Below are 26,331 nucleotides of genomic sequence, written 5' to 3'. Positions count from 1 at the left end.
ATAGAATCATTTTCTTTACTTTATAGTTTCTAATTGTTCAAACTTTGATTAGGCAGCTATCTATCTTCTTGTTTCACCTCTCTCTCACTACTTATGTTAGCTTGGAAGGAAGAATATTGCTGCACACACTCTGTTTGTTTGTTTGGCCCAGCCCATGAACAAATCTCCTTCTCTCCCTTCATTATATAAAGTTTCTTTCTACTCGATTATTGCTTCACAGATGCTACTACACACTATCCTACTGGGGAATATACATGTTTAGAGTTGCAGAAGGCCTTGCTCCTGTTCCTTTTCTTAAACAACCATTTTTTTAAAAGCAATTATCGTCTGCAGGTTAAAGGTACATTTAAAGTTTTGAACATGTGTACAAAATACCTTCAGAAAAAAGGTGGTGAACAGTGGAATCGTTTCGTACGGAAACATGGGACTCCCGAGTCTAAGGGACGTACATACATAAGGCTCAAACCAAGTATCGTACACACATGCCTCACAATCCTACGCTGTTATTTCTACAATCCTATTTCTATATCCCCCATGAAGGGCATAAAAAAACCTAACGGAGGCTAACAGAAGGGAGAGACAAGGTACCCACGCTGCTCACGGTTACGGCACTTCCAAATGCTAATAAAAATTATGGACAATGCTACAACTACAAGCCTAACTACAGAAACGTATGAAAGGATTGAAGGTAGCAGTGCCGTCACCAATCTTCTTTTGCCCGTTAAGAAGTCAATCGTTGGGCTATCGCTTGCCACCAACTTTGCACTCACTTCCTGGGAAGCTTTACTACTGCCCACACCTGAATCTGCATCGGGCATCGCCTGGGGTTGTTTCACAACATCAACCGTGGCAGCCACAGAACCACCATCGCCTCCAGTAGTCTTGTTTTCTGAAGCCTTTTTAACCTGCGAGTCATGTTGATGGCCATTTATAGTATCGCAGCAGTCTGATATAGTTAGTATAGGTTCCATAATTACATTTCACTTCATCAACTACTTTACCTTGCTTGATATTGATGGGGGGTCATCATCCTGCCATCGACTACTCTCACTACACGTATTGCTAGAGCATGAAGATGGTGCTACAAGTTTTCTTTGCAGTCGTAGCCTTCTTGGCGCAATCCCCTGAAATGTAGAAAATTCATTTGGTTGCTGCACACTTCTTGGACGGCGACTCATTCTCTGAATTCCAGTTGAAGCATCCGTGTTTCCTACTACAGACAAGTGATTGTATGATTCCTGAAGGCTACCTGATGGATTATAAAGTAGACCTGCCAAAGACATTTAATTTGCATGATAATTTTAACAAGATATGCCATGGACTCGTCGACATTATTGTGAGAAGAGAGAGGCAGCAGCACCTTGTTCTGGCGCTGCAGTTCCCAGATGATCAATAATAGGAGTCTTCCTGTCAATATCCTCCAGACAAATTGAGCTTTCAAAGTCTGGCATAGCCTGCTTTGAGACAAGAAATTCGCAAGTACAACGAAACTAATTCAAAGCAGAAACAGAAACCATAATGTAAAAAAAGTAAGATTATCCTTTAAAAAGAAAAGGCCGCAAGAAAGGTCTCACTAACCAATGCTTTGCCATTGTCAGCCTCCACTTTGCCGAAAGCTCTGTTGTCCAAGCTAGCCATTGAATTGTTAGGAAACTCACTTAGGGACATGGATTCTTGCTGGTCTTCAAGTGCATAATCATCCGAATTATAGACAAACGAGTCTAGCATCTGATGGATAAAATCGAAATCCTCTGCCCCAATCTGTAATTGCTCTGCATTAGGATTAGCTCCATAGTTCAAGTAATTGCTATCAGAATAGTATATGCCAGATGATCCTAGCTCAGCTTGCAGCTGCGAATGCAATGGGGAATATAGTTTACTATCAAGTGGTTGGTTCTCGGGACCAGAGAACTTCCTCTCTTCGTCTGGATGAGGATCCATCTGCAACGAGAACTAGACTTAGATCCAATTGATTATGTACAATTTCTTAATATAAAAAAGGAAAGTAAAAGAAAAGAAAGCCTCTCACTTCTACATTATATGAATCAAAACCATGAATGTCAACTGAACCATCAGTATGTTCTACAGTTTCAGATAGCACTCCATCAGAAATTTCAGCCTGCCTTTGCAATGAAGGAGAATCTAAAGGAAGTATTGGTTCTGAATGGAAATCTCCAGGTCCCGGAGATGATTCAGTTGTAGTAGGGGATGAAATAGCAGCTTCAGCTTCATCGCCATTTGACCCCTCGATACTCTCATCCTGTTTCTTAAATAGGCGACAGAGAACGAAGGCATTCTGAAACCAACAACCAAAATAGTATCTTAATTATGAAACAAGGACAATAAAAAATTCGAGAAATAGATTCTACCTCAAAACTGAACACTTAGAATTATAAGGTGTAAAGAAAAAAAACTTGGTTTTGCAGAACAAGTATCTCCCACTTGGGATTTTCAACATAAATACAGGATGAAGCAGAGAGTGAGGTGGAAGAAAATCATAATGTTGCGGTAGAGGGAAGTTAACATACTATTAACTAGCATTTCAGAAGCCCTTTAACTAAAAGAAACCATCCATCACAGTTCTGAATGCAGAAAATAGAAAGAGAAATCATTGCCAAGCAACTGTGTTGGATCCTAAACATCGGCATAAAGGAGTGGTCAAATAAGAAAGAACGGTAGTAATGAATTCATCCTGCTAGCCAAATGGAGAAATTAGAAGAAAATCAAACCTGCCCAGGGTTGGTGCCATCAAGTTCTTTAAGAGTGGTACGATACTCATGGACTACCCAATTGGTTCTCTTTCCCTTAGGAGCACGACCTTTGTAGAATACCAATGTCTTCTTCATTCCAATCAATTTCGTGCCAGACTTGATTTTGCGATCCTTACCCGTTGCCTTCCAGAAGCCAGCAACAGTAGCTCTCTTCAAGCGATGCCCGTTAGGATACTTCCTGTCCTGGGGACAAAAGAAGAACCACTCCCGATCCTTCGTCTTTAATATCGATAGATCTGCACCCGACAAAATAGGATGATAAAAGGTGATTGGGTAGAGTAAATCATGGGGTCAACTGAAGGGATAAGCAGATGAAATTGGATTCAATAAACTAAGAATAAGTAGAAAATAAAAAGGGAAGATGCAGCGAGAAGCGAAAATGGAATAAAATCAAACGATATTCGAGATTTTGGCTGTAAAGAGTAAGGAAATAAGAAGAGGGAGGAAGGAAGGTGAGAGAGATAGAGAGCGTACCAGGAAGGTCCCAGGGCTCCCATTTACAGACATCAACTTCGCGTATAACGCAGACATCTTGGTGATTTCCATTGATTTTGGAGCGGAGGTAGTAGTCGATGAGCTCCTGGTCGGTGGGTCTAAATCGGAAGCCCAGGGGGAGGGAATTGAGGGTTAAGACGGCCATCGAAGGAGAAAAGAGGGGGGATGGATTGGCAAAGATAAAGAAGAAAAGGGGGAAGGAAGTAACCGGCCGTCCGGAAAGATTCTTTGTTTTGATAAAGAGTGAGTAACTCAGAGGTGAAAGGGAGTGCGATTTAGTTTTCAGAGAAAATGAAGAAGAAAACTGTAACTAAGAGGGAATTCGATTTTTTATTTTGTTCCTGTAATTTACCAAGATGAAAAACGCGTCTGGCCTGCTGTTTATGTTTGTTCATCGGAATAACAACTCTGCCATTGTGTGGACGCGGGAGGGGCGATGGGGAAACCGGGGGTGAAATATCGGAGGCGGACAAATCAAAGTTCGCCACGTTAATCGTCCCCTCCCCATCCACGCGCGTCTTTCCCGTCCTTCTTTTTTTCTTTTTCTTTTTTTCTTTTTTTCTTTTTTTCTTTCTCAAACAATTAAAATATTCGCTTCATCCTTTCTTTTATCATTTTCTTCATCCAACTACATAAAATAGCTTACACAGCTCTACACCCATCACACTCTTACTCAATCATACAAACTGAATTATGATTCTATCTTCTTCTTTTTTTTTTTTTTTTTTTTTTTTTTTTTTTTTTTTTTTAATGAACGTGTATACTACCGTGGTTTACCCACCCACCACCATACCAGAAGCGTCTCATCGTCTAGTTACATTTTTGGGGGGTGCTTTGAGACTTTTCTTCACTCGACCCACTAGAATTCTAAACCAGTAATACACCACAACAAGTTACCAACGAAGCAGCGAGTGTTTTTGACTCCCTCAATATGGTATTAAAAACAAACGCTCGTTCATTTATTGGAAGTTTTGGGGCTATTTGGAGGCACAACTTTTTGCTTGTTCATTAAGGAAGACTGTTTGTGCTTGTTCTATTCCCCCTTTGTTGTGTGTTTTTCAAGAAGCAAAAAAGAGAAGAAAAAAAGTCACTTTTATCAATCACTTTAAAACAAACACATTCATTTGGTTCTTTACAGTGATGACCCTATCTCGTCCTCCATTCGCGACCTAATGAACTGTTTCTATACCAAATACCAAAAGTACTATGAAGCTGTACATATGTTATACGTCCCGTAAAAAGTACATAAGCAAGGGCCAATTATTTCTGTAACCAATAGCTGTCTCTGTCTGTAGTATGTATCTGTACACATTATGGGCTCTATCCTTCCTTTCACTTGTTCGACAATTGACTGTAGTAGTGTGTAGATGCAGGGATTAAGAGGGGTCGGAGTCTGCTCCCCAAAAATGGATGCGAGCTTGTGGTTGCAGATGTGTTCCTTCCTCCAAGTCCAGATTCGAAAATGAAAATGGTATTGGACGTAAATCAATCTGAGTTGTGTGCGTGCCCAGAAAACTCTCGACGTTTCATCCCTCGGGAGCGAGCATTGCAATTGTGAATTGTGGTTTCCACTTCTTCTTTTTGTATACAGTAACAATTGTATGCTATCAGGATATCAACTGAGAACAGGGCATTCTTATGGGTGCGAACACCACAGTGAGTCGTGCATGATCTGAAAGGGAGTAGTCTTCAGGCCACCTTCCTTTCTCCACTTCAGCAGGAAACAGGACTGCATTCTCAACACTGAAACCAATTGTTTGCTCCTGATTTTCCTTTGATTCAACCTCATTGCTTTTCTCATCCCTCTCCTCGGTCCCAGTAGAATTCCAAATTCTCTGCTGTGTCATGGGATGGTTATACCACAAAACACACCCACCATTACTATCAATATCAATATCCATGCCTGTTTAACTCCTCTGTCTACTCTAGTTTTTTTAAGTAAAGAAGTTGAACACACTTGAACTGGAAAAGCTTACCTGAAATTCATTATGATCGAGAATGCCATTTCCATCACTGTCTGCCTGTACCCACAAGTCCTTTATCTCTCCAACGCTAAGGCCATGAGGATGACCAGTTAAATTGAGCTGCAGAAAATGATTTAACCATTCATAAATAAGTTTTTCAATTCAAACCAATGAGGATAGTTTTCCCGAGGGAAGGCCCCAAAACAAATTCAACATACAGTTTTCAAAACTTAAATCAGCAAGCCTCAGCATCTACCTGTCGAAGTGCCTCACAGAAACCAGAGTAGGTTATATAGTCACCATCATTGTCCGCCTTCAGAAAGGCAAATGCATCATCCTCTGTCAGCGAAGCTCTTCGAAGCAGATACTGAAAATAATAAGATGGTATTAGAATTGGAGAAAGAAAACAACTTGGTACTCACACCAATGTTTAAGTACTCGAGTGTTGTTCTATATACACTCATGAATTAAGCAAAAAGCTAGCATGAACATAATTCAAATCTTCATCTCTCACATTCGTTGTATTGAAAAAGGAAGCAGAAAAATGTCCATGGTTGAGCATACAACAACCTAACAGATGGCGACGAATTCAAAAATCATACATGGAAATGGAATGAAAGATAAGCAGGAAACTATCGCCCAAGACAGATGAGTTGCAAATATTGTTATAAATTGAAAGTCACAGCAATTAGTTTGGGAGAAGAAGAATTTTTTACCTTGAACATGCCACAAACAGCTTCACTCCAGCTTGTTTTTAGCAATTTTCTGTAACCGTTCGGATTTAAAAGCCATATGAAGTCAACCCCGCAAATGTTTCCCCGATGATTCCGGTGACTCACCCACTGGTTTACACACAAGAAAGAGAGGCACGACCCAAGTTAGAAAAATAGTCAACGTTGACTATTTATTTTTTTATATGAGGAACGTAGTTGAAGATGCTAACCTTGCGTGCATCTGCATCTGCGTATTGGTGAGCCGTGTCATATGACGATACAAACCCCTGCGACCTAAGAAACTTGTACACATGTCCACGTTTGCTTCCATTCCAGTCACTGAACAAAAAAACAAGCATTCAGAAAGACCCTCTTAAAATTACCATGTTGTTCTAGTCGAAGCACATAGCAAGAGATTGACTGTCTGGAAGGGAACAAAATTACAACAAAGAATTAAGAAGGAAGGGAACGAAACTTACCCGCAAAGTATGATGGGCATGGGATTGAGTTTGTTTTCCTTCTGATAAGATTCAACGTATTGCAGGATTTTGTATACCTGAAGGACATGGAAGAATAAGGTTGAAATCTTTAGGAATTGGAATTGGAATTGGAAGCAGTGAAAAGTTGCACAAATGCAAAGAGAAGAGCACCTACTTGATTCAACCGGACAAGACAGAGACTAGAATCATGAGGAAATAACAAGTGAGTGTTGACGATGAGAATTTCCTGTCGAATATCATTGTTTCGGCACTGTGAAAACGGAACTGCTAATTCAACATGTAATAGCTGCGCAACACGGTCTCCGCAATCGTGAAATAGCAGCTCTCGGTAGTTTACCACTCTAAAATAATCCTTATGCACCGCAGTCAACAAACCTGAAGATTCAGATCCAATCAACCTCAATTTGAAAAGAATTAACAGGCAGAATTCCGAAGAAACATAATACGAACAATAATATTCACGAAATCCTCTTACAAAAACAAACTCATTGCCTAGTCTTGAAAAACCTTGATGCACAATCTAATATTCACGAAATCCTATCCTCTTAAAAAACCTTGATGCGGATACGTCTGAATGATGAGTGTTGAGTAAAAGAGGGAAAACGTACCATCGCCACGGTTATTGGTCCGAGCAAGCTTGAAACTGATATAACCGGCATTGCGGAGTCTGTTTTCGTATATATTTACAAGTTCTTCGTTTCCAACCCAGAATTCCTGCCCAAGGCCAGAGTTGAAAAGAAAATAGGACGCACACATCAACGGCCTCGTTCGTGAAACGATAAAATCAGAAAGAAACGTGAATGCTTGCGGCACGATCTAGAAAAAAAAAGAAATCCAAACCTGAAGGCAGATAATGGAAGATTTCTCATACAAGAGCCAATCGAGAATTCTCTGGTTTCTGGCTAGCCAGTATGTCCTGTAATCGCTTTCGCGGCAACTGGGATCCTGTTTTGCATCCATCCATCCATGGATCCGTTAGAATCCGAATAATCGAAGGGAGATGAAAAATTGAAAAAGAAAAAGAGAGGAGGAATCGAACCTGTTGACTGAGACGCTTGTAAATGGGAGCGAGTATATTAAAGGTAGTGCAGGTAATGGAAGGGCGCTGATGGTGGTGGTCTTTGATGGAAGATGCAATGGCGTAACTCCCAATCATCGAAATCCTTCCTTTCATCTTCTTATCTCGTCGTCTCTCCTTTCTCATTCTTGACTCCTCGCCCTCCAGCGTTGGATCCAATTATATTAACAAAAAACCACCCGCGTACAAATATTTGTCTTTTTCCCTTTCTTTTTGTTTTGTAAACAAATGCGGTTGATAGGAAGTGGAAGAATGACGGAATAGAAAGAAGAAGAAGAAAAAGGGAGTTTTGCCGGAGCGTTATCGCCAAGCGAGAGGGGGATGAACGAATGAATGAAGGAAGGAAGGAAGGAAGGAAGGAACGAAGGAAGAACAGGGGAGAGAGGGAGGGAGGGAGGGAGGGAGGGAGGGAGGTTATTGACTCTTATTTCATCATCGTGCCCAAATAATAATGTAAATAAGAAAAGTGGGAAAAAGATATAAACCCTAAGAGAAAATGGCGTATGCCTATTTATAATCCCTCCCAACTCCTCATATTTCTCTACTCCTCCTGCCGCAGTTTTGCAATTTATCGTTTTTCATGCACTACAATCGATATAAATAAATACACCTTTATTTCATTTCACTGCGTTTAATTAATTTGTTGGATTCGGTTACAGCGCCGAAAGTGAGTAGAAGTCAGAAGTATATTATTCTTTTCCATTTTTTTATATTATGTCTATATGCTATGCTATGATATCAATATGCTGTGATGTGATAAAAGAAGAAGATGCAATAATATCATGTCTCTCCCCCCAAAATCTTTGTGAAGCTAGCTTCGAGTAGGAGCGAGGGAGCAGTGCGTGGTGGAGTTTGGTGGTTGGATTTGGTAACGCAGAATCTAAGGCTCACAGGAAACCGGGAATTCCAACCCCTACCGCTGCTTTAGGGGATCCTATTACCCTATATTTGCCTCAAATTCGTTATTTTTTTCAATTCTTTTATTTTTTTCAATTCTTTTGTGTGGCCATAATTATTGGCCGCTTTGTAAGACCGAATAAGATAATACAACCATTCGTGCATACGCATCCACGTAAGGATACCTGCCTCTTCTTTACCATTTATTTATTTTCTTCTTTCTCTGGTTTACTTTGCACGCAGGGATGAAATCTTTGAGTTGTGAAACAAGAGATTAAATAAAAGGTGGGTGAGAATTTCAAATTGGGCATATAAATTAGGGTGCGGTCTTATCAACGAAATAAGGTCAAAGAGGAGAGAGGACGTGGAGTGGAAGATGCCCTACGCACCAATCTGCCCAGAATAATTCAGACACTAAATTTGGGACGTTAATTTAGCATTTAGTGAGAGGGAATAAAGAAGAGAACAAATAGTAAATACAACAACAGGGCAGTGTAGTCGGGACTCGGGAGTTTCCACAGAAAACAACAAAAACTGGGCGGTGTCAAGAGCCAAGTTGAGTACTGAATTACTCGCAACGTTGATGGTTTTGGGCCTCAAATCCGACAATGCCTCTGTTTTCTCCCAACCCCACCGACAAATCCAACAAAGCTCCTTTTTTTTTCTTCTTTTTGTAAACCATATCCCTTCTTCCCTTGCCCCACACTTCTCTCCTCCACCCACTTTCGGCATACTCTCTTATTCAAGTGCTTAATAACCAATTCAATCTCCACTAATATTTCAATTTATGGTTTCTTCATTTAATCCCATTAAAACACACATTTGGTTCATTTTTGCCATTTATGTCCTGATCCTCAAAAGAACACATTTCTCCTCTGCATAATTCAGATAACGGCTTTCAATTATTATTAATTAGGGTTTCCATTTCAACCACTGTTAATCCATTTTTAAAAATATTATGACACAATTTGGACTCAAACGTGATATAGCCCACACCCCAAATAGGCCTTGAGCAAAACAGGCCTCAAACTAGAAACCATGTGGACCAGTGATCCGGTTCAACTCATAACATCCTAATTTGGATAATCTGGGGGGCAACATTTTGGCCTCTTCTCCAAATTACAAATTTAATGTTATAAATTTTGTATATCGATTATTTTAACTACGTCAAATCATTTTAAACTTATTTTAAACAGTAAATATGATGGAGAACAGGAAAAAGAAACGGTTGAGTCAGGTTCAAAACGGTATTAATTAATTAGAGGGAAAAGAACAAATTTTTGGTTGAAACGACCGCAATAATAAGACGTTATGAGAAATGTATTTGCCCCTATATATCATCAATAAATGCAATAATAAAAGGATTATATATATTGGGAGCGACTTCTGATGTGGGTTGAAAGGTAATAAGTTGGTGAATTCAGAAAATGGATGGTTAACAACACAAGTGTTCATATCTTGATGTTGAAAGATTAAAATGTAAATGAAGTTGGTAAGTTTCAAGGGTTTGTTCTGTTGCAGCCTTGTTCTGCATCAGAAGCAGCAATTGGAGTATTATTATTGGGAGTGGGTGAAGCGGTTGGCACTACAGCTGCTGATGGCAGAGGCGCAGGTTCTGAAGTTGCTGTTGCTGCTTCAATTGCGAGTGCAGCTGCTGTTGCTCTTGGGAGATGCGCTGATTTCTTCATCTCCTTTGTCTTTCCCCACAGGAAACAGTAGAGCCCCGCTACCATCACACCCGTCCCCAACATGCTGCAATGCATCAATTTATGATTCATTTTCTTCCAATTCCATTCCCAAACACTACTACTAACTAACTCTAAATTAATTTTGAATATATGTCCTACCTCCCCACTTTAATCTCCTCCCCAAGTATGATGCCTTCTGAGATTCCCACAAAAATTAGAGTCAGGGGGTTGAACATGGGTGGGAAAGTGGGGCCTTGCATTGAAATTGCCCATGTCATCAAGCAAAACGTAGCTGCTGTCGCCAGTGCTCCCTGCAGTACACAGGGTTAAAATGTGTATGTGTATGATATGATCTGACCATGTATAAATAGACATACGTATCACACACATATATATATACATGCATGAAGATGAAGAAAAGTGGAATTTATTAGTTTAGTTTGGTTAATTAATGAGGCAATGCAATGCAATGAAGAAAATTGATACCGAGTATAAAATGGTGAGAAGCTGAAGATCCCAACCCAACTTCCAAGAGGCGTTGTTGGTGTCGAGGCACAACCCAAGCAGTGTTGACTGAATGCATGCTATGACACATGTTAGCATGGTGGCCAAATACTTCGAGGGAAACAGCTTGAGCAACTTCACCTGTTTGTGGCAACATTATTATTAAATTGGAATTGAATGATCTGAGATGGAGCAGTGCAGAGATGAGTAAGACATACTTGGACAACAAACCATGTAGAATAGGAGAAGCAGCTGCCAAGAAGCAGGAGGGTGCCTCGCCCCCAGTGGCGACCACCCTCATTACTTGCGTTATTATTTGTATTATCATTGACGTGGGCGTCATGATGACCAATGTGGAATCCTTTCCCTCTGTAAACACTCGTAATTACTACTCCCCCAACGCACAAAATTGCCCCCACTACCGTTATTCGCCCTGCCCTTCTCTTCAAGCTCACTTTTTCGATCCTACAATACACAATTAATTGCTGTCGAATTTAATACATAACATCCAACGCCCCATCGCCATCATAATTATACACACACACACACACATATGCTACTACTACTACAGCCGGTGTGGGCCATACCTGAGCATGGAGGAGATTACAAATGTCACCACGGGAATCAAGTTCAGGAAGTTGGTAGCATAAGTAGCTGTCGTGTCTCGCAGACCATAGTAGTACAGTCCCATTGCCGCTGTTATCCTGCATGCTTTCATCGCCCACATTATTATTATTATTATTTTCAATTTCTTCAACTTCCCATATGCGTACATAGAATAGCAAGGGTAGAAGTGGGATTTGGAGATGGAATCAAGTTGGGTTGTGGTGTGAACGACAAGTGATATAGGAAAAGAAAAAAAAGAAAAAAGAAAAATGCATAATCATATAAATAAATAATAATGTAGTTCGAGGGATGTGATGGAATGAGACAAGCAAGAGGGAGGGAGAGGAGTATCGTACCCGGTGAAGGCACTCAGAAAAAGCCAAAACAAAACCTGCCAGCTCAACTTGTTTGCGTTTCTTCTGCAACCATCGTAAAGCAGGGCACGACAAAATGGAGTAGAGTCAGAGTCAGCATCATTCGATCAATCTAATTAATTAATTAATTAATTAATTAATTAATATGATGGGTTTAATTATATGAAGATAAGACAAGAAAAGTACATTGGATCAACTGTACCTTTCGAAGAAGAAGGCAAAGGGTGCAACGCAGAGAGCGGCGACGAGGTGACGGTAGGCCATGAGTGCGAAAACGAAGGTGCCATGGTTGAGAATAACTTTGCTAAGAAGTTGCATTCCAGTTGCAAATATTTGGACGGGCAACATGGCCAGAATGGGGCGTGAGGCCTTCAACAGTTTCTGCATTTGATTCACGCCCATCACCCCGGACCCGGAGAGGGTAGCTTGGTTGAATAATGGAATAGGTTGGATGGATGAGTCCAGAGGGAGCCCGGGAAGAAGCCTGCCCTTACACACTCACTCCCTCGCTTGCTTATTGCTCGCACATACCTATGCACTACACGCTCTTTGGATGACCCCCTTCCTCGCCCTCGCCTCATTACCTGCAACAACACAACACAACACAACAACTATATATATATGTCCTTTTTTTTTTTTTTTTTTTTTTTTTTTTCTCTCTCTCTTTTCTTAACGCAGACAAAACAAATAAATGGAAAATTGTTCCTCTTGCACTCTGTGACCGTCTCTCTCTTTCTCTCTTTTCCTGATCAAAACACTTGTGTACCAAAAACTGAACTTTTCATTAACAACTTTAATGAGTTGCATGATTTGAATTAGTTGAAGAGCCAAGCTTGACAGGATTTCAATTATGATGTATGGATTATGTGGTGGGATTTGGGAGTCTAAAAATGGGGGAGAATGTGAGAAGGGGATGGGTTGAGGGTGGGGGTGGGGGGGCCTGCGCGACTCATTGGGTAAGCAGGCCAGTTTGAGCCACTAAATCAAAATCACCTATGTTCCCCCTGCTTGATGCTTAGCTTAGGGATTGGGAATATTATTGGAGCTTTTCAGATTTTATATTTGTGGGCGATACGAATCAAGGGCTTTACCTTTTATTTCATGCCCCCCAACCCACAGAGTAGGACATCCGTGACACATTTTTTATTTCCATCATCACTTCAATAAAAACCTCCATGTTGTGTTCTAAAACTAATCAAAATTGAATGTCGGTTTTTATTACTCAATGATTTACACTTTTTAGCTCGCCAGTATATTAAGTCCTAATTAATTTATTTCATTCAATCCAACCAATAATTTAATCATAAAAATAAATAATTATTTTCCCCTCTTTCGTCTATAACCGTTTGTGAAGACCCAGGCCTTGTTCCTACGTTTCCGCCGGGTAGCCCAATAGAATATCACCTAAACCAGCCCACATCCCATCATTGAGCCCACTTTACCAGGTAAATGCAACCCGTCCCCAAGCCCATCACTTCTTCCCTTGACGTTAGGGTTCTTTTTCCCTTCAATTTTCTGATTTCCTTCGGCAGCCGCAGCATAACAAGTTTTCAGTATATAAATCCTCTCACAGAGTTCTTACGTCTTCTGCCGCCGCTTCCGCGAGTGTCTCTCCATCTTCAGAGTAAAAATGAAGACCATTCTTTCATCCGAGACCATGGATATCCCAGATGGGGTTAAAATCAAGGTGAATGCCAAGATCATCGAGGTTGAAGGACCTCGTGGTAAGCTTGTTCGTAACTTCAAGCATCTTAATCTTGACTTTCAACTCATCACTGACGAGGCCACCGGCAAGAAGAAGCTCCGGATCGAAGCATGGTTTGGGTCCAGGAAGACATCCGCCGCTATTCGTACCGCTCTCAGCCATGTTGAGAACCTTATCACAGGTGTTACCAAGGGCTATCGTTACAAGATGCGTTTCGTCTATGCTCACTTTCCCATCAATGCTAGCATCACAAATAGCAGCAAGTCTATTGAGATTCGCAACTTCCTTGGAGAAAAGAAGGTACTCTTCATTTTTAATCGTAATCTGTTTGGTGCTTCGATCTTGTTGCTTAATCAGTGTTTTGTTTGGAAATATATATTCTCAGTAACTTCAGTTTATTAAGAATGACCTTCCTTTTGTTATGTCGGGTTTCTCAAACTTGCCCCACTTCCAAATATTGATTTCTATTGTTTCCATTAGTACGTACACTCATGTAAACCTGTGCTGTCACTTGCTTAATCACTTTTGTTATGTCACTTGTTTGTAAACTCTCTGTGGTCTGATTTTACTTATTTTATCACTCGTAATCTGCTTAGTGCTAAGATTTTACATGACAAAGTAGGTGGAATTCTGTGTTGTCAGTTTTTTTTCCCATTTCTTTACTTGCATCGTTTTCAATTCTAGTTCGATGTTTGAGCTTTGAATTGCCATTTTTTTTTTAATTTGATACTCCCTCATCACATGATTTCGTCTTCATGTTCACATGGTTTTGGACCAATAGTTCAATTGTTTTGAACTTAAGTTTAGTGCGAACAACAGCCCCTTGAATCTCATCCCCAGTTCACTTAGTAATTCATACATGCAAAGAAGCCTAAGCCAACGCCAAATCTACATCATCCTTATATTTTAAATCCAGATTAGAAATTGATTTGGACTTGATATCTGAAAGGTCATCTATCAAAGGTGGGCAAGTTAGTTCGGATGCTCATGAATATACATAAAAAATGGTCGTATATCATTCATATGCTGCTCTTGGTGGCAGAGTTTTGTATGGTTTATGTAATTACGACGGTTGTTTCAATTCTCTTATTCTCGCCAACTTTCTAATTATAATTGAACAGCTTGTTTCTTATAGGGAGAAAATCAAGTTGGAATTTGAGTTATTAATATTTTTTAATTCCTTTTTAGGACGGCTTTCCTTTGATTTCGTTGTTTGCTCAAATTTGACTGAGTTGCTTGAACAAGATAGGATATGGACTATATGTTTTTGTGAATGTATTATGAACCATGCCCATAATCGTTGCTTCAGGTGAGAAAGGTGGATATGCTTGATGGAGTTTCCATTACCCGATCTGAGAAAGTCAAAGACGAGTTAGTCTTGGATGGAAATGATATTGAGCTTGTTTCACGGTCTTGTGCCCTTATAAACCAGGTTTGCTTTTATGAAACTCATATGTGCAGGCGCTTTTGCTTCATATAAAAGAAAAATAGTAAATGGTTCATTCCTTTTTCTTGGCTTCTTTTGCAGAAATGTCATGTGAAGAACAAGGATATACGGAAGTTCCTTGATGGTATCTATGTCAGCGAGAAGGGTACCATTGTTGGAGAAGAAGAGGGATGAATAGAATTGTAGGTTATATCTGCTCTTAGTTTCAAGAGTAGTTTATCTTCTTTGGGAATTGTGTTTTTCATTACTAATTGCGTAATTTTGTGATGTTTCATGGAAGCCCATTAAAACTCTGTTACAGTTTTGTTTTATGGATGTTTTCTATTTTAGGCACAAAGCTTGCTCAGTTACCCCTTCCACCATCTTTTCTTTGTTTATTTATTTTTCATGGACGTTTTCGGTTGTAGACACAAAGCTTGCTCTGTTACCCTTCTAGGATCGTGTGTTTTGTTTGTTTCGTGTTTAAAACGGATACTATGTTTGTGCAGAGTTGTTTTTTGTTTTCGAAATATATGCAGACTGCAGTGTGTTGAAGACGGATAATGAACATGATATAACATTGCAAGATGGAAGTAGGAAATAGAGTAGATATCTATTTTCTTCCATCCTTGGTTCTGTTTTCGTGTTCTGCCTGGATCAGATGCAATTGCATTTTACCCATACAAAAGACTGAGGGTGTTTAGAGATAGCTTCAAGAATGTCTAATTCCGACACTTTTAGTTGTAAAAAATAGTATACAAAATGTTTGTCTCATGTTAATAAATACGCTCGTAAATTAGAAAATATACATAAAATGGAACAACTATACCGTTTAAGAAAACGATATGGCGATTTGGATGCATGGTTTGAAAGTCTTTGGATGCTCCCTCATCTTGAGAGACCCTCTGCTCTTGTAATTCCTCTCTATATGGCGATGATTAACCTTGCAACCAGTAGCATCTTGGCGCTTGACTTCAAATGTGATGGTTGCTTATTAAAAATGAACCCAGTGAGGTAAATCGGAAAACCCACCCCCCACCCCTACGATAGGCTTCGACGAGGCTTCTTATTTCTAAAGGGAAATAATATTTTATAAGACTTCTTAATTTGATTTTCTTAGAAATTACCATAAGGTGACATTTGTCTTGTTCTTAACCAAAAAAAAAAAAAAAAAAAAAAACGAAAGAAAAACCTAGAATTTGAGTTAAATTTCTCCTTTCCCCTTTGCGTGCGTATGTTGTATAATTATAGATTGTTTTGTGGAAGCGCGGAAGCGGATCTCTTCGTCTTCTTCAGGCTCTGGGGGTGCAAGAATCAAAAACCGCAGCAGCTGGGGTGGGTCTACTTCTAAAAACCTGGAGGTTTTACTAGGGCTTTATTATTGATCTCCGCCCTCTTTCTACACCTGTTTCAGTTTCAGCTTCAGCTTCAGCTTCAGCCAGTGCCTGCAACGCCACCTAATTTCGCTCCCGAAACGATGAATTGTTTCAAGCCCAATGCTTCTTCCACCCTTAGATTTCTCCAGTTCGTTGCACATTCCAGACATCTCTCCACCCTCTCCCCATTCTCTCCAGCGCGCTCTTCCTTTCTCTTCTCCAATAACCCTATTTCTCCTCCACCTTCTTCTCTCCTCTCACCTCCTCTCTTCTCTGCCACCTCCATCCGCTATCTTCGTATTGGTCGAGATCCCAACATCAGGTGACTTCTCCTCTTCATCCTCTCTACTCTCCCTACTTACCTTCTGTTGTCTCCGTTATTTATATATATTTTTCAATTTTACAACTAACCGGTCTTCTGTTAGCTATGAGATTACTCCTCCTGTAAATTGGGGTATTCGAATTGTCCCGGAGAAGAAGGCTTATGTGATCGAACGATTTGGAAAGTATGTGAAGACACTTCCCTCGGGAATTCATTTTTTGATTCCATTTGTCGATCGCATAGCTTATGTGCATTCCTTGAAGGAGGAAGCTATTCCTATTCCGGACCAGTCTGCTATCACAAAGGACAATGTCAGCATTTTGATAGATGGGGTGCTTTATGTTAAGGTATTAGGTGAAGCCTCTAGTGGACTTGTGCTTTCTTGTTTGCTTGGTTCGACCTGTTCGAAGTCCATCTCGTTTTGTTTCTCTTACAAACGAAATGCAAAAGTTTTCTCACTCTGTGTTACTGTGCAGATAGTGGACCCCAAGCTGGCATCTTATGGAGTTGAGAGTCCCATATATGCTGTTATTCAGCTTGCTCAGACTACAATGCGTAGTGAGCTTGGGAAGATTACTCTTGACAAAACATTTGAGGAAAGAGATACGCTGAATGAGAAGATAGTGGTAATTATTTTACGTTCCCCTCTTTTGATGCTCCATATAGTTTTTCTAACCTGTTCCCCGACTATGTCTTTCGACCTTGAGAATTTTGGTTGTTTTTGTTTTCTGTGGAATAAAATTTGCATTTGAAAACACGTTATTTCTTCTTCTTTTTATAGTTTTATACTGCATTCTACATTGGTTTCCTGAATGACAATAAATGAATGGTTTAACTGATTAGTAATCTTTTAAATGGACTATTCTGTAGGAGTCTATCAATGTAGCTGCAAGGGACTGGGGACTGCAGTGCCTTCGATATGAAATAAGTTTGTTCTATATTACTCAGAACGATAGGTCCACCATGTCTTGAGTTAAATTTTAAAGCAGCTTTATGATTTTTTTCTCTTCCAGGGGATATTTCTCCCCCTCGTGGGGTGAGAGCGGCTATGGAGATGCAAGCTGAAGCAGAACGCAAAAAGAGAGCTCAAGTTCTTGAGTCTGAAGGTCATGAGCGGTTAAAATCATCTTACTTGAATTTGATAGAATGTTGTAATTTTTCATTGGTCAAATAAATTCAGTAGATCAAAATCTCATACTAGATTGTTCGACTGGTGAGTTAACCTTAGTGGTTTTGAGGTAATAGGTTTAAGTTATGGCTACCAACCTGAAATTAGTCTCTTTCTTTTGGTACTATTAGGTTCTGATATTCATTCATTGATATTGATGCCCTTCAATTTTTAACAGGAGAAAGGCAGGCCAACATCAATATTGCTGATGGAAAGAAGAATGCAGTTATATTAGAATCTGAAGCTGCAAAAATGGATCAAGTTAACAGAGCGCTAGGTCAGTCTCTATTACTATTCAATTAGTGCTGTGAAAATGTACATCTGCTTTCCTTGATTGATTTAGTGTGATGGTACTAATTACTCGAAGGCACACTCAATTAAGTATAAAGTATTTCACATGATTCTAACAAAAGTAGGTTTAAAGAAGGGGTAGATGGTTTCGAGGCACCCCTCTCTATGCGAGAATACAAAGCCTTTTTCCTGTAAAAATTACATTTGACACTTATTTATTTTCCTCTTCTTCACCGTTGTTCAACTATCTCATCCGAGTACGCTGAAAGTTTTCTAGGTGTAAACTGTGAAAATTATCAGCCAGTTTATCTTTTCCATGGTTGAGTGATATGGCCAAGATAAAAGGGGTCCAATGCACAGCCCCAAACACTGCAAGTCAAGGTTTGGGATAAGATAGGATAGCAATTGTTCTATGTCATCACAGTACGAAAGTGATTATCCCCCTTTTTTCATTTGTTTATTTGTTGTCTCAATACCAAGAGAGGATAACAACCTTTATGCTATCATCTTGGTCTCAAATTTCTTTTTTTGATTCTTGATTGGCCTTAATCTAGTTTGAAATTCTGATGTCACTGAAGTTTCTACCAAGATGATCCCATGCTCATCTCAGTTGCAAGAGACTTTTTTTTTCTTTTTTCCGCTATCATTTCAGCCTTCTTGGTTAAAATTCTTGATGACACTTTAGGTTTCTATCAAGATGCAGTTTTGCCCACGTTGTTGTCAAAATATTTACTTCTTTTGCACGAATGTGAGAGAGAGGTAACCCAACAAAACTTGAAAAGCCTATTATTGTTTAGCATCACCTACTATTCTTTTCTTCTTCTTCTTTGTTTTTTTTTTTTTTTTTTTTTTTGGTGTGTCTGGTGGCAGTGGTGGAAAATTTTGGTTGAAATTTTAACCTTTCTTTTCAATTGCCAAATTTACAACTTATACGACTTGCCTCATTCCAGTCTCCTGTTCCTTTGATTAAAGTGGCATTTGAATACCTGGGTGGATGAGTATTGCTTTTTATGTCATTATTCTTCTATTTTCATCCTTGGACATTGCCCCGACTTCACCAGGTGAAGCTGAGGCCATCCTCGTAAAAGCCCAAGCAACAGCCAAAGGACTCGCTCTTGTGTCACAGGCCCTCAAAGAAAGTGGAGGTGTCGAGGTGAGATCCTTATCCTCATACTTTAGCTTTTAATACATTGGCGCTTAGGATTCTCAGTTGGTGCCTAAATCAAAACCAACACGATCAAACTATATCATATTTTGAACTTCAATGGACAATCACAATTAATTTGAATGTTGAAACATCCGGAGATGAAGATATATATGTTTTCTATTACCATGGTATTGGGTTGAACCCCACAAAACCAAGGGAAAACTTGCCAGCAATGGGAAAACACTAAGAGTTTTCTTTTATTTAGCTTGCCATCTTGAAGATTGAACCTTGGGCTAAGACCTGGAGTCTAAACCTAATCAACCCCCAAAGACCACGACCATGAGGCCACCCCTTGGGGGCTAGTGAAAAGTGAAAGCTACCTTTAATTTCCCCTGATCCCAATTCTCGTACAATCGAACCTTTGAGCTCTGATTTCAAAATTATCATCCATAATTTTTATTAATTTGAATCACTGAACTTATTATTTACATATATATTGAAAATAGATATGTGTCGTACACTAATTCTCCTCTTTTTGATTAATAAGTATTTAGTTTAGGAGACGGCCTTGATTCTCTTGTAATGTTGAACTATTTCAGTCTAACACGAACAAGGGGAGGGGTTTAAACCTATGACGTCTAAAAGAGAATTAAAATGACCAAACTATGTGAGAAAGACTTATTTGAAAGTTTACAGAGGTAATTTTTTTATATTTGGAACATCAATTAAAATCTTAAGAAAACACCCTCCACCGCCCCCCCCCCCCCCCCCCCCCCCCCCCCCAAAAAAAAAAGGAAATAAAAGAGCTGTCCTGATGTCTTTTTCCATTTTCCTACCGTGGAAGATGTAATAATAACAATGTTGCTGTAGTTAGTTTGAATAATTGCTTCACCAATCCTTCACAGTTTTCCCCGACATAGTTTTTTTTGTTCTTTTCTTTGCTTAGAATATTAATAATAGAATGCTTGATGTAATAAATTTGAATTTCTTACAATGATATGAAGTGGCTAAATATTTATTCCCTTTCAAATATTCAAGTTTTCTATTTTTTAAGGTTGCGCTAACATTCAGTTGGTAACTGTAAAATACTCTTCCATGTAAAACTGCCCAGTTTTTTTTTTTTTTTTTTTTTTTTTTTCTTTTCTGGTTGTAGTACTTAATTCTTTCCTTTTTGTTATTAAGTTTAATAAACAACGAGTGATTTGAACCTCGGACCTTAAAAGGGAGTTAAGTAATGTATTGAGCATTACTCAAAGTCATTTTTTCATCTTTGTACTGTCTATGACACATGCAGTGACCGTTCATTACGAAGATTAAATCATTGACTGCCTATGGCATGCATAACTAAAGTATCTCTGGGTTATTGACAGGCTGCTAGTTTGAGAATCGCTGAGCAGTATGTACAAGCCTTCAGTAATATTGCCAAAGAGGTAAAGTTTGAGCTTGTAATGATTTAGTTGACTAGGACCTTGATTCTAGGGTTTTAATCATCCTTATCTTGAACTTCCTCTCCAGGGCACCACAATGTTGCTTCCGAGTTCAGCGGCAAATCCAGCTAACATGATGGCTCAAGCCCTTACTATATATAAGAGCCTCATTGGCAATGTCTCTGGCGGTGAAGCCAGAACTAGTGGATTAAATGAAGGCATACAGGAGGGCAATCTGGCAGCAGAAATCGGGGGAGATAACAACCAAACTGTTAGAGTTAGTGACGAAGTTGAAAATGGGAGCCCAGGATTTTCTCTACAGAGCCCCAAGAATGCGGCATAGTAAATTGATTTAACCAACCTAGTGAAGGGTTTCCTTTCTTATGGCTGTAGGTTTCTTTTTCTTCTTTTGGGTGAGAGGACACTGTACCTGTACCAGTACAGAGGCCACTCGAAATTCATTCTCTATCCAATATTGTTTCTTACGAGTCTTATCTTATGCTGGGGCTGCGGGATTGCTTCAGATTCATTGGCGCAAAAGCATTTCTTATTTCATCAAGAATGTCTGTCTATCTTGACAAATTCATATAAGCTCACTGTTTCGACAATAAATATTTTAATTTCTATTCATTTCAACTCACATTTTACACAACAACATCTTCCTCTTTTTTTTTTTTTTTTTTTTTTTTTTTTTTTTTTTTTAATTTTATTGAAGTTTACATGCAAGTCTGGAGGGAGCTTATCAGGGAATCAACCCACCTTACCTTAACATAGCTTCCACACTCCTTCCAGACGACATAAATTCATGTGAACGATGAAGGTTCTTCAGGAACAACGGAAATTCTCAGAGAAAGGGGAATCAAATTGTCGAACAATTGACACAAGCTCAAAACCCCTCCAGGAGCCCCGACCCAAACAAAAGACGATCTCATTTAATTTCATGAGTAGGCTGATCAGAATCTCAGTTTTAATTTCAAGGCTTAAATTTTCTTTCCAAGAGTAGCAGCACTAAGAGAACTCAAAAAAAAAAAAAAAAAAAACATAGTAGCATTAGTTAGCCCTTTGATGATTGGAAGTTTGTGAATACAATCGAAAGAAGAGCAATTCACAACGGTTTGTCTACCACAGAACAAATTTTGCAGACATATTAGCTAGGGCACAGAATGAGAAGCATAATACTCGTTCGTAGACAAAAGAATTGTATGAAATTGGTATCCATCCTGTCAAAAGAATGTTCTAAGTAAAACAATATTGGGTTGGGAGGGGAAAAAAAAATTAAGAAGAAGAATGTAAAGGGAAAGAAAGAGATTCATACAATAAGCCAGATAACCCCGTGGTAGCCAAAGGAATGTAAGTGCCGAAAGATTCAGAAGAGTCCAAACAAGACGGAAACTCCAAGGATGATCAACCACAAAATATGCACGAGGAGGAGGGCCTGGCCAGGAATAGGAGCAGAACCGCCGTTGCCGACCTCACAAAATCCCATCTTGGCGACCTTGACACCTGAACACAGAGCATCGGCGCAACCACACCAGTAGGTAAGGCCATCAACGCCGCAGACTGGGTCCGTCCTAAAGCATTTCACAGGGCAAGAAGACGGCAGGGACACAGGGCAGAGATCTAGATCGCGGTCGTTATTGGTGGCTTCCGAAGGCAAGCGGATGGCGGAGGAAACATGCTGCGATCGGACTTCAAAAACGAAGATAAGAAGGGAAAAGAAGAGAAGGATGGAAATCGGGGGTTTGGAGAAGGGGACCATGTTGAGCAAGCTTGGAGAGGTGGCGTTATTGGTGAATGAGAGCTAGATTTAGGGCAGGAAGGAAGAGGGGTGTGTGGAATCGAGTTTTCTTGACGGTTGGGGAAGGAACAAGGGAACGGTAGAGGACAAGTGGCCCAACTCACCAAACAACAAAGCCTTCATCTTTTCTTCGTCTGGACGCGTCTTTTTGTTTGACACCAGGGTCATTCTCTTTCTTCGACGGCTTTAGTGTTATATATATATATATATATTTATTAATGACACAATAGATGAGGGCCTAAAAATTGTCCTAAAAATTCTAAGAATTTGGGCAGATGAATAATGGGTGGCATTCGAGACCAGCGAAATGTCCTTAAAAAATGAGGGCCTTCCTTCTTCCACTATAAACCCCTCCCCCCTCCATCTTCCCATTCCTCGCATCAATGTCCTCAGCCCTTCTGAGTTGGTTTGTACCTCCACCAACGAACAAGCCCCAGGCTGAGACCATTTCCCATCTAAATTCTTCTCTTTCATTCATTCATTCATTACAACACATTTCATTCATCTCATTTCTCTGTTGCCCTCTTATTGTACCTTCCATGTGTTCATTTTTTAAGTAAAATAACCCAGCACAATGCCTAGGATGTCCACAGAAAATATATTAAGGAACCCATATCCAACAAATTCATAAAAAAAACAGTTTGAATCAGCTCCATTTTGATACAACATTTTTATCCTTTTCAGCTCTACGCTAACCCATTTCGGGATAACAGTGCATTTTATTAGCCTTTCAAAATTAGTAACCATTTATCTGTTTATATTTTTGCTGCAATCATTCCTCCTTTGACTCATCCCGACATAATGTAATAAGAATAGTGTCACACGGTCTTGCTGCTTCGCTCTCTTTCCCTTACTCCACCTCTATTTACTACGGACTAAGGTACGTTAAAATACCACTAAATGAATCACTACCAAGGATTGTTTGTTTTGGGTTAGTAAGCATAACATTCTAGGTGAAGTCCTAATATTATAACTGTATTTTTAAAATTAGAGGGCAAAGTTGAGTATTACTTTTTGTAATTTAGCCCAAATGGACTGAAGGGTTGGCAATAGAGATTATTGCTGAATTAGCAAAATATGTGGAATTGGCTAAGAGCGCAACACATCCAAGGCAGATCAAGATGTTCTTAGAAGACCCCGCCCCATTTAGAGTAATGTTTAGTAGAAAACAAAAACTTTCCTCCTCAACTCTGACGTATCTTAAATTACTAGAATCCACTTTCTTGACTTTGGAATAACGCTTGCAAACATTATTGAGCTGACTCATATACAACATCAACTTTGGAGGACAGCAAGGAGTATTGCATTTTTCAGGAAAGGCTAATAATAGAAGCGTCTGAGCTGTGCGACATTGCATTTTTCAGCAACATGTGCTTAACATTACACCAAGAAGATGTGGACAAAATCTAACTTACACAACTATGGAAACCTAAAGCTGTGTCAAGGTTGATGGAGGAGTAACCTCCTTCGGAGTTTCGTCAGCAGGCTTCGTGTCATCCTTCACGCCCAAGAAGACCAGAATTGCCAGCAGAGGATAACTCAGTGTTGTGAGCGACCAATTCACAGCCAACTGGGACATGAAGGAGACGTGGTGGGTGTCAACTTGCCAAGCAACTGCAGCACCAGCACTCTGCACCCCTTTATAAAATCCACTATACCTGTTTGATGTCGTCTAATGTGAGTCAACAGATTACATGATAATATATAATGGTAACAAGTTTTGAAAAAGAACAAAAGAACAGTATTACAAGTTTGAGGGTGATACCTGCTCAAGGTCTCTGAATCATCAGCCAAGGCCCCAATCACCCAGTACACCATGCTCTGGAACATGGCATCCAACAACCCGAAACAGAAGTATAAGAAGAAAGGGCCAACAAAATCAGAACCTGAATCCTTGAAATCCAACTTGTCTAGCAAGTTTTGGCGGGAGTATCTGAGCTGGTTGGCCAGGCCACCTGCCCATATTCCAGTACCCAAGAGCGCAACCACGCCAATTCCAAACAAACCCCTGGCCCTCCTACTCTTAAAACTGAAATCCAATATGTATCCTATCCCAACCGAGCCCACCATCTGTGCTCCCCAGTAGAACACGTTGTTGAACCCTCTTGTCCTCAAGTTAAATAACACCCCATTAACGTTATTGAACTGGTAGGTGTAGAAAAAGTTACTGGACCAAGCAGCAGGGACAATCAACAGCATCTTCCAATTTAGGAACAACTTGAGAATCGCAACAACCTCGGTTGAAACGTTGGAGTACTTGATGTTGGTGCATCGTGAACCATCATCACGAACCACGCGGCTCGGCGGCAAAATCGCCAGAGAAATGAGCGCGCCAATGGACATGAAGCACATGAAGCCGATGTAGGTACCATCGTTGACGGAAGAAGCACTGGTGCGGTGATAGTTTAGGATAAAGGGTATTAGACCCCCGACAACGCCCCCCATGTTGAATATACTCCAGAAGATGGAAATATAAGTGCCCTTGCGGTCGGGCGGCGGATACGAGGTCATGATGGCGCCCTCACCCGCCCAAAGGAAACCCGCACCTACACCCAGGATTGCCCCAGCAATGATTGCGAAGGTCTGCTCCTTGTAGTGGTTGTAGTAGAGGAAGGATCCAGCGTAGAGGACATAAGTAGAGCAACCGGCAAAAAGGGTGAGACGGGGGCCAAGGATGTTGTACACGCCACCACCGATGATGCCGAATATCGCAAAAGTGGTGTACAGGGCGGTGGAAGCATTATCGGCCACCGTCGTATCCACCTGGCCCCCACCCCCCATGCCACTCAGCGCATTGAACATACCCGGACAGAAAAAACAAACCAACCCAATTAACGAAACCTGAACCAGCGGCGAGTTATATCTGAATAGGGTTTTTCTTGGAATTTGGGGTGCGGATTCTTCATCTCCCTGGAAACCCATGAGCCCCAAAAGAATGAAAGATGGATCGAAGGTGGATTCGTCGAGGCGCAGTTAGTTAATATACCAGGGTTCGCGAATCAGAACACGTGGGAAGAGTGGGTAGAGTGGCAACCCCAATTCTTAACAAACCCCTGATTTCTCTGCGACTGGAATTTTCAAAATTTTCTTTCTATCCCCCCTCCAATTCTTAACAAACCAGATCCTTCAATTCACACAGTACACACATCTCATGGGCCACAATACGGCTGGCTTATCCATGTATATATATATATAGTACACCACCTGGCTCATCCACCGTTTGTGAGTAACAAGAATCTTGTTTTGCCGGCCTGATCTGTTCTGGATCTTACTTATTCGGCCTGCATCATTGCCTCGTCTATGATGAAGCTTTAATTTTTTAAAAAGTTAAAAGAGAGTTGACTATGATTAAAGAGACGAAATCCACATGGTTAATAATATAGTGACACGTGTCAAGCTTTCTTTGTTTCATTTTTTTGAACGTATCAATTTCAAACCTCTCTTGAACACGTCACTGGAACGGACCAGCCGGCCGCCGATTAGGACTTCTCATATGATACATAAATATATTTTGGAATTTGTTGGCGTTATTATGAAAATAATATGATAAATAGCTTATCAAAACTGGGTAAAATATTTATTTTATCATATTTTAACGTCACGTTCGTATAGAGTATAATTTAATTGATAATAATATTTGACTAAAAAACTGAAATAAAAGAACCTTTATATTATACTGCTCTTGTTCTTCAATTTATTAAAGATTATAAAATATTAGAAATAACTTCCCCAACTTAAAATTTTAAAGAGAATATTATATTATTACAAAATATAATCCACCATTAGATTCTTCACCTCTTGAGTTGTTAAACTAAAAAACTCAGCAAAAATCCAAACATTAGAAATAACAGCATACACAGTCTTGAAATTATATTTTAACATTACCCAAATTTAATTTTGATAAGATTATGAATTTTAGTGAAAAAAAAATAAAATTTTGAATTTTTTAAAATTATTTTTAATACAAAATAATGATGATTAAATAGGGCGTAAAGATTACAATATTTAAGTGAAACTTTTTAGTGGAAAAGTTTTGGGATAAAGATTGGAAAATGTCGTAAAATATAAATTAATATTATTT

At 39.7% G+C, this 26,331-nt stretch overlaps 7 protein-coding genes across 11 annotated transcripts; 2 read left to right on the top strand and 5 right to left on the bottom strand.

Moving 5' to 3' along the window:
* Positions 1 to 328: 328 nt before the first annotated feature.
* Positions 329 to 3,733, bottom strand: TIP (TCV-interacting protein). Of its 4 annotated transcripts, none has more exons than XM_023696794.2 (7): positions 3,246 to 3,733; positions 2,730 to 3,007; positions 2,030 to 2,296; positions 1,579 to 1,953; positions 1,361 to 1,457; positions 1,002 to 1,270; positions 329 to 905 (listed from the first exon to the last, which is right to left on the bottom strand). In XM_023696794.2, exons 1-7 carry the CDS (start codon positions 3,409 to 3,411, stop codon positions 564 to 566), a joined length of 1,794 nt encoding a protein of 597 aa, XP_023552562.2. In that variant the 5' UTR covers positions 3,412 to 3,733; the 3' UTR covers positions 329 to 563. The 4 variants fall into 4 exon arrangements, with proteins under 4 accessions (XP_023552562.2, XP_023552563.2, XP_023552564.2 ...); XM_023696795.2 differs by having other exon boundaries at positions 1,361 to 1,454; positions 3,246 to 3,726; XM_023696796.2 differs by having other exon boundaries at positions 1,579 to 1,941; positions 3,246 to 3,719.
* A 606-nt stretch (positions 3,734 to 4,339) lies between these two features.
* Positions 4,340 to 8,077, bottom strand: LOC111810897 (Calcium-binding endonuclease/exonuclease/phosphatase family). 2 transcript variants are annotated; one of them, XM_023697731.2, is made up of 10 exons: positions 7,483 to 8,077; positions 7,284 to 7,388; positions 7,052 to 7,157; positions 6,598 to 6,818; positions 6,423 to 6,499; positions 6,174 to 6,282; positions 5,947 to 6,072; positions 5,487 to 5,597; positions 5,243 to 5,350; positions 4,340 to 5,104 (listed from the first exon to the last, which is right to left on the bottom strand). In XM_023697731.2, the coding sequence occupies exons 1-10, from the start codon at positions 7,645 to 7,647 to the stop codon at positions 4,874 to 4,876; spliced, it is 1,359 nt and encodes a 452-aa protein (XP_023553499.2). In that variant the 5' UTR covers positions 7,648 to 8,077; the 3' UTR covers positions 4,340 to 4,873. The 2 variants fall into 2 exon arrangements, with proteins under 2 accessions (XP_023553499.2, XP_023553500.2); XM_023697732.2 differs by having other exon boundaries at positions 4,340 to 5,101; positions 7,483 to 7,933.
* Positions 8,078 to 9,766: 1,689 nt separating this feature from the next.
* LOC111810617 (WAT1-related protein At5g64700) lies at positions 9,767 to 12,653 on the bottom strand. Its single transcript, XM_023697348.2, has 7 exons — positions 11,793 to 12,653; positions 11,573 to 11,635; positions 11,198 to 11,314; positions 10,829 to 11,075; positions 10,593 to 10,751; positions 10,266 to 10,417; positions 9,767 to 10,170 (listed from the first exon to the last, which is right to left on the bottom strand). Exons 1-7 carry the CDS (start codon positions 11,990 to 11,992, stop codon positions 9,918 to 9,920), a joined length of 1,191 nt encoding a protein of 396 aa, XP_023553116.1. The 5' UTR covers positions 11,993 to 12,653; the 3' UTR covers positions 9,767 to 9,917.
* A 453-nt stretch (positions 12,654 to 13,106) lies between these two features.
* LOC111810645 (large ribosomal subunit protein uL6) lies at positions 13,107 to 15,088 on the top strand. The gene is made up of 3 exons (XM_023697386.2): positions 13,107 to 13,595; positions 14,605 to 14,727; positions 14,824 to 15,088. The coding sequence occupies exons 1-3, from the start codon at positions 13,221 to 13,223 to the stop codon at positions 14,914 to 14,916; spliced, it is 591 nt and encodes a 196-aa protein (XP_023553154.1). The 5' UTR covers positions 13,107 to 13,220; the 3' UTR covers positions 14,917 to 15,088.
* Positions 15,089 to 15,959: 871 nt separating this feature from the next.
* On the top strand, positions 15,960 to 21,088 carry LOC111810140 (uncharacterized). Its single transcript, XM_023696726.2, has 9 exons — positions 15,960 to 16,419; positions 16,523 to 16,766; positions 16,896 to 17,045; positions 17,290 to 17,347; positions 17,433 to 17,525; positions 17,766 to 17,864; positions 18,940 to 19,031; positions 20,396 to 20,455; positions 20,541 to 21,088. The coding sequence occupies exons 1-9, from the start codon at positions 16,199 to 16,201 to the stop codon at positions 20,793 to 20,795; spliced, it is 1,272 nt and encodes a 423-aa protein (XP_023552494.2). The 5' UTR covers positions 15,960 to 16,198; the 3' UTR covers positions 20,796 to 21,088.
* A 292-nt stretch (positions 21,089 to 21,380) lies between these two features.
* LOC111810142 (serine protease inhibitor, Kazal-type family protein) lies at positions 21,381 to 22,424 on the bottom strand. Its single transcript, XM_023696729.2, has 2 exons — positions 21,768 to 22,424; positions 21,381 to 21,672 (listed from the first exon to the last, which is right to left on the bottom strand). Exon 1 carries the CDS (start codon positions 22,209 to 22,211, stop codon positions 21,819 to 21,821), a length of 393 nt encoding a protein of 130 aa, XP_023552497.1. The 5' UTR covers positions 22,212 to 22,424; the 3' UTR covers positions 21,381 to 21,672; positions 21,768 to 21,818.
* Positions 22,425 to 23,434: 1,010 nt separating this feature from the next.
* LOC111810139 (UNC93-like protein 1) lies at positions 23,435 to 25,557 on the bottom strand. The gene is made up of 2 exons (XM_087117307.1): positions 24,016 to 25,557; positions 23,435 to 23,908 (listed from the first exon to the last, which is right to left on the bottom strand). The coding sequence occupies exons 1-2, from the start codon at positions 25,170 to 25,172 to the stop codon at positions 23,680 to 23,682; spliced, it is 1,386 nt and encodes a 461-aa protein (XP_086973433.1). The 5' UTR covers positions 25,173 to 25,557; the 3' UTR covers positions 23,435 to 23,679.
* Positions 25,558 to 26,331: the final 774 nt, after the last annotated feature.

This window comes from Cucurbita pepo, chromosome 14 (genome assembly GCF_057944985.1).
Source record: "Cucurbita pepo subsp. pepo isolate OVF chromosome 14, ASM5794498v1, whole genome shotgun sequence".
NCBI lineage: Eukaryota > Viridiplantae > Streptophyta > Magnoliopsida > Cucurbitales > Cucurbitaceae > Cucurbita > Cucurbita pepo.
This window is presented reverse-complemented; position numbering and strand designations above follow the sequence as displayed.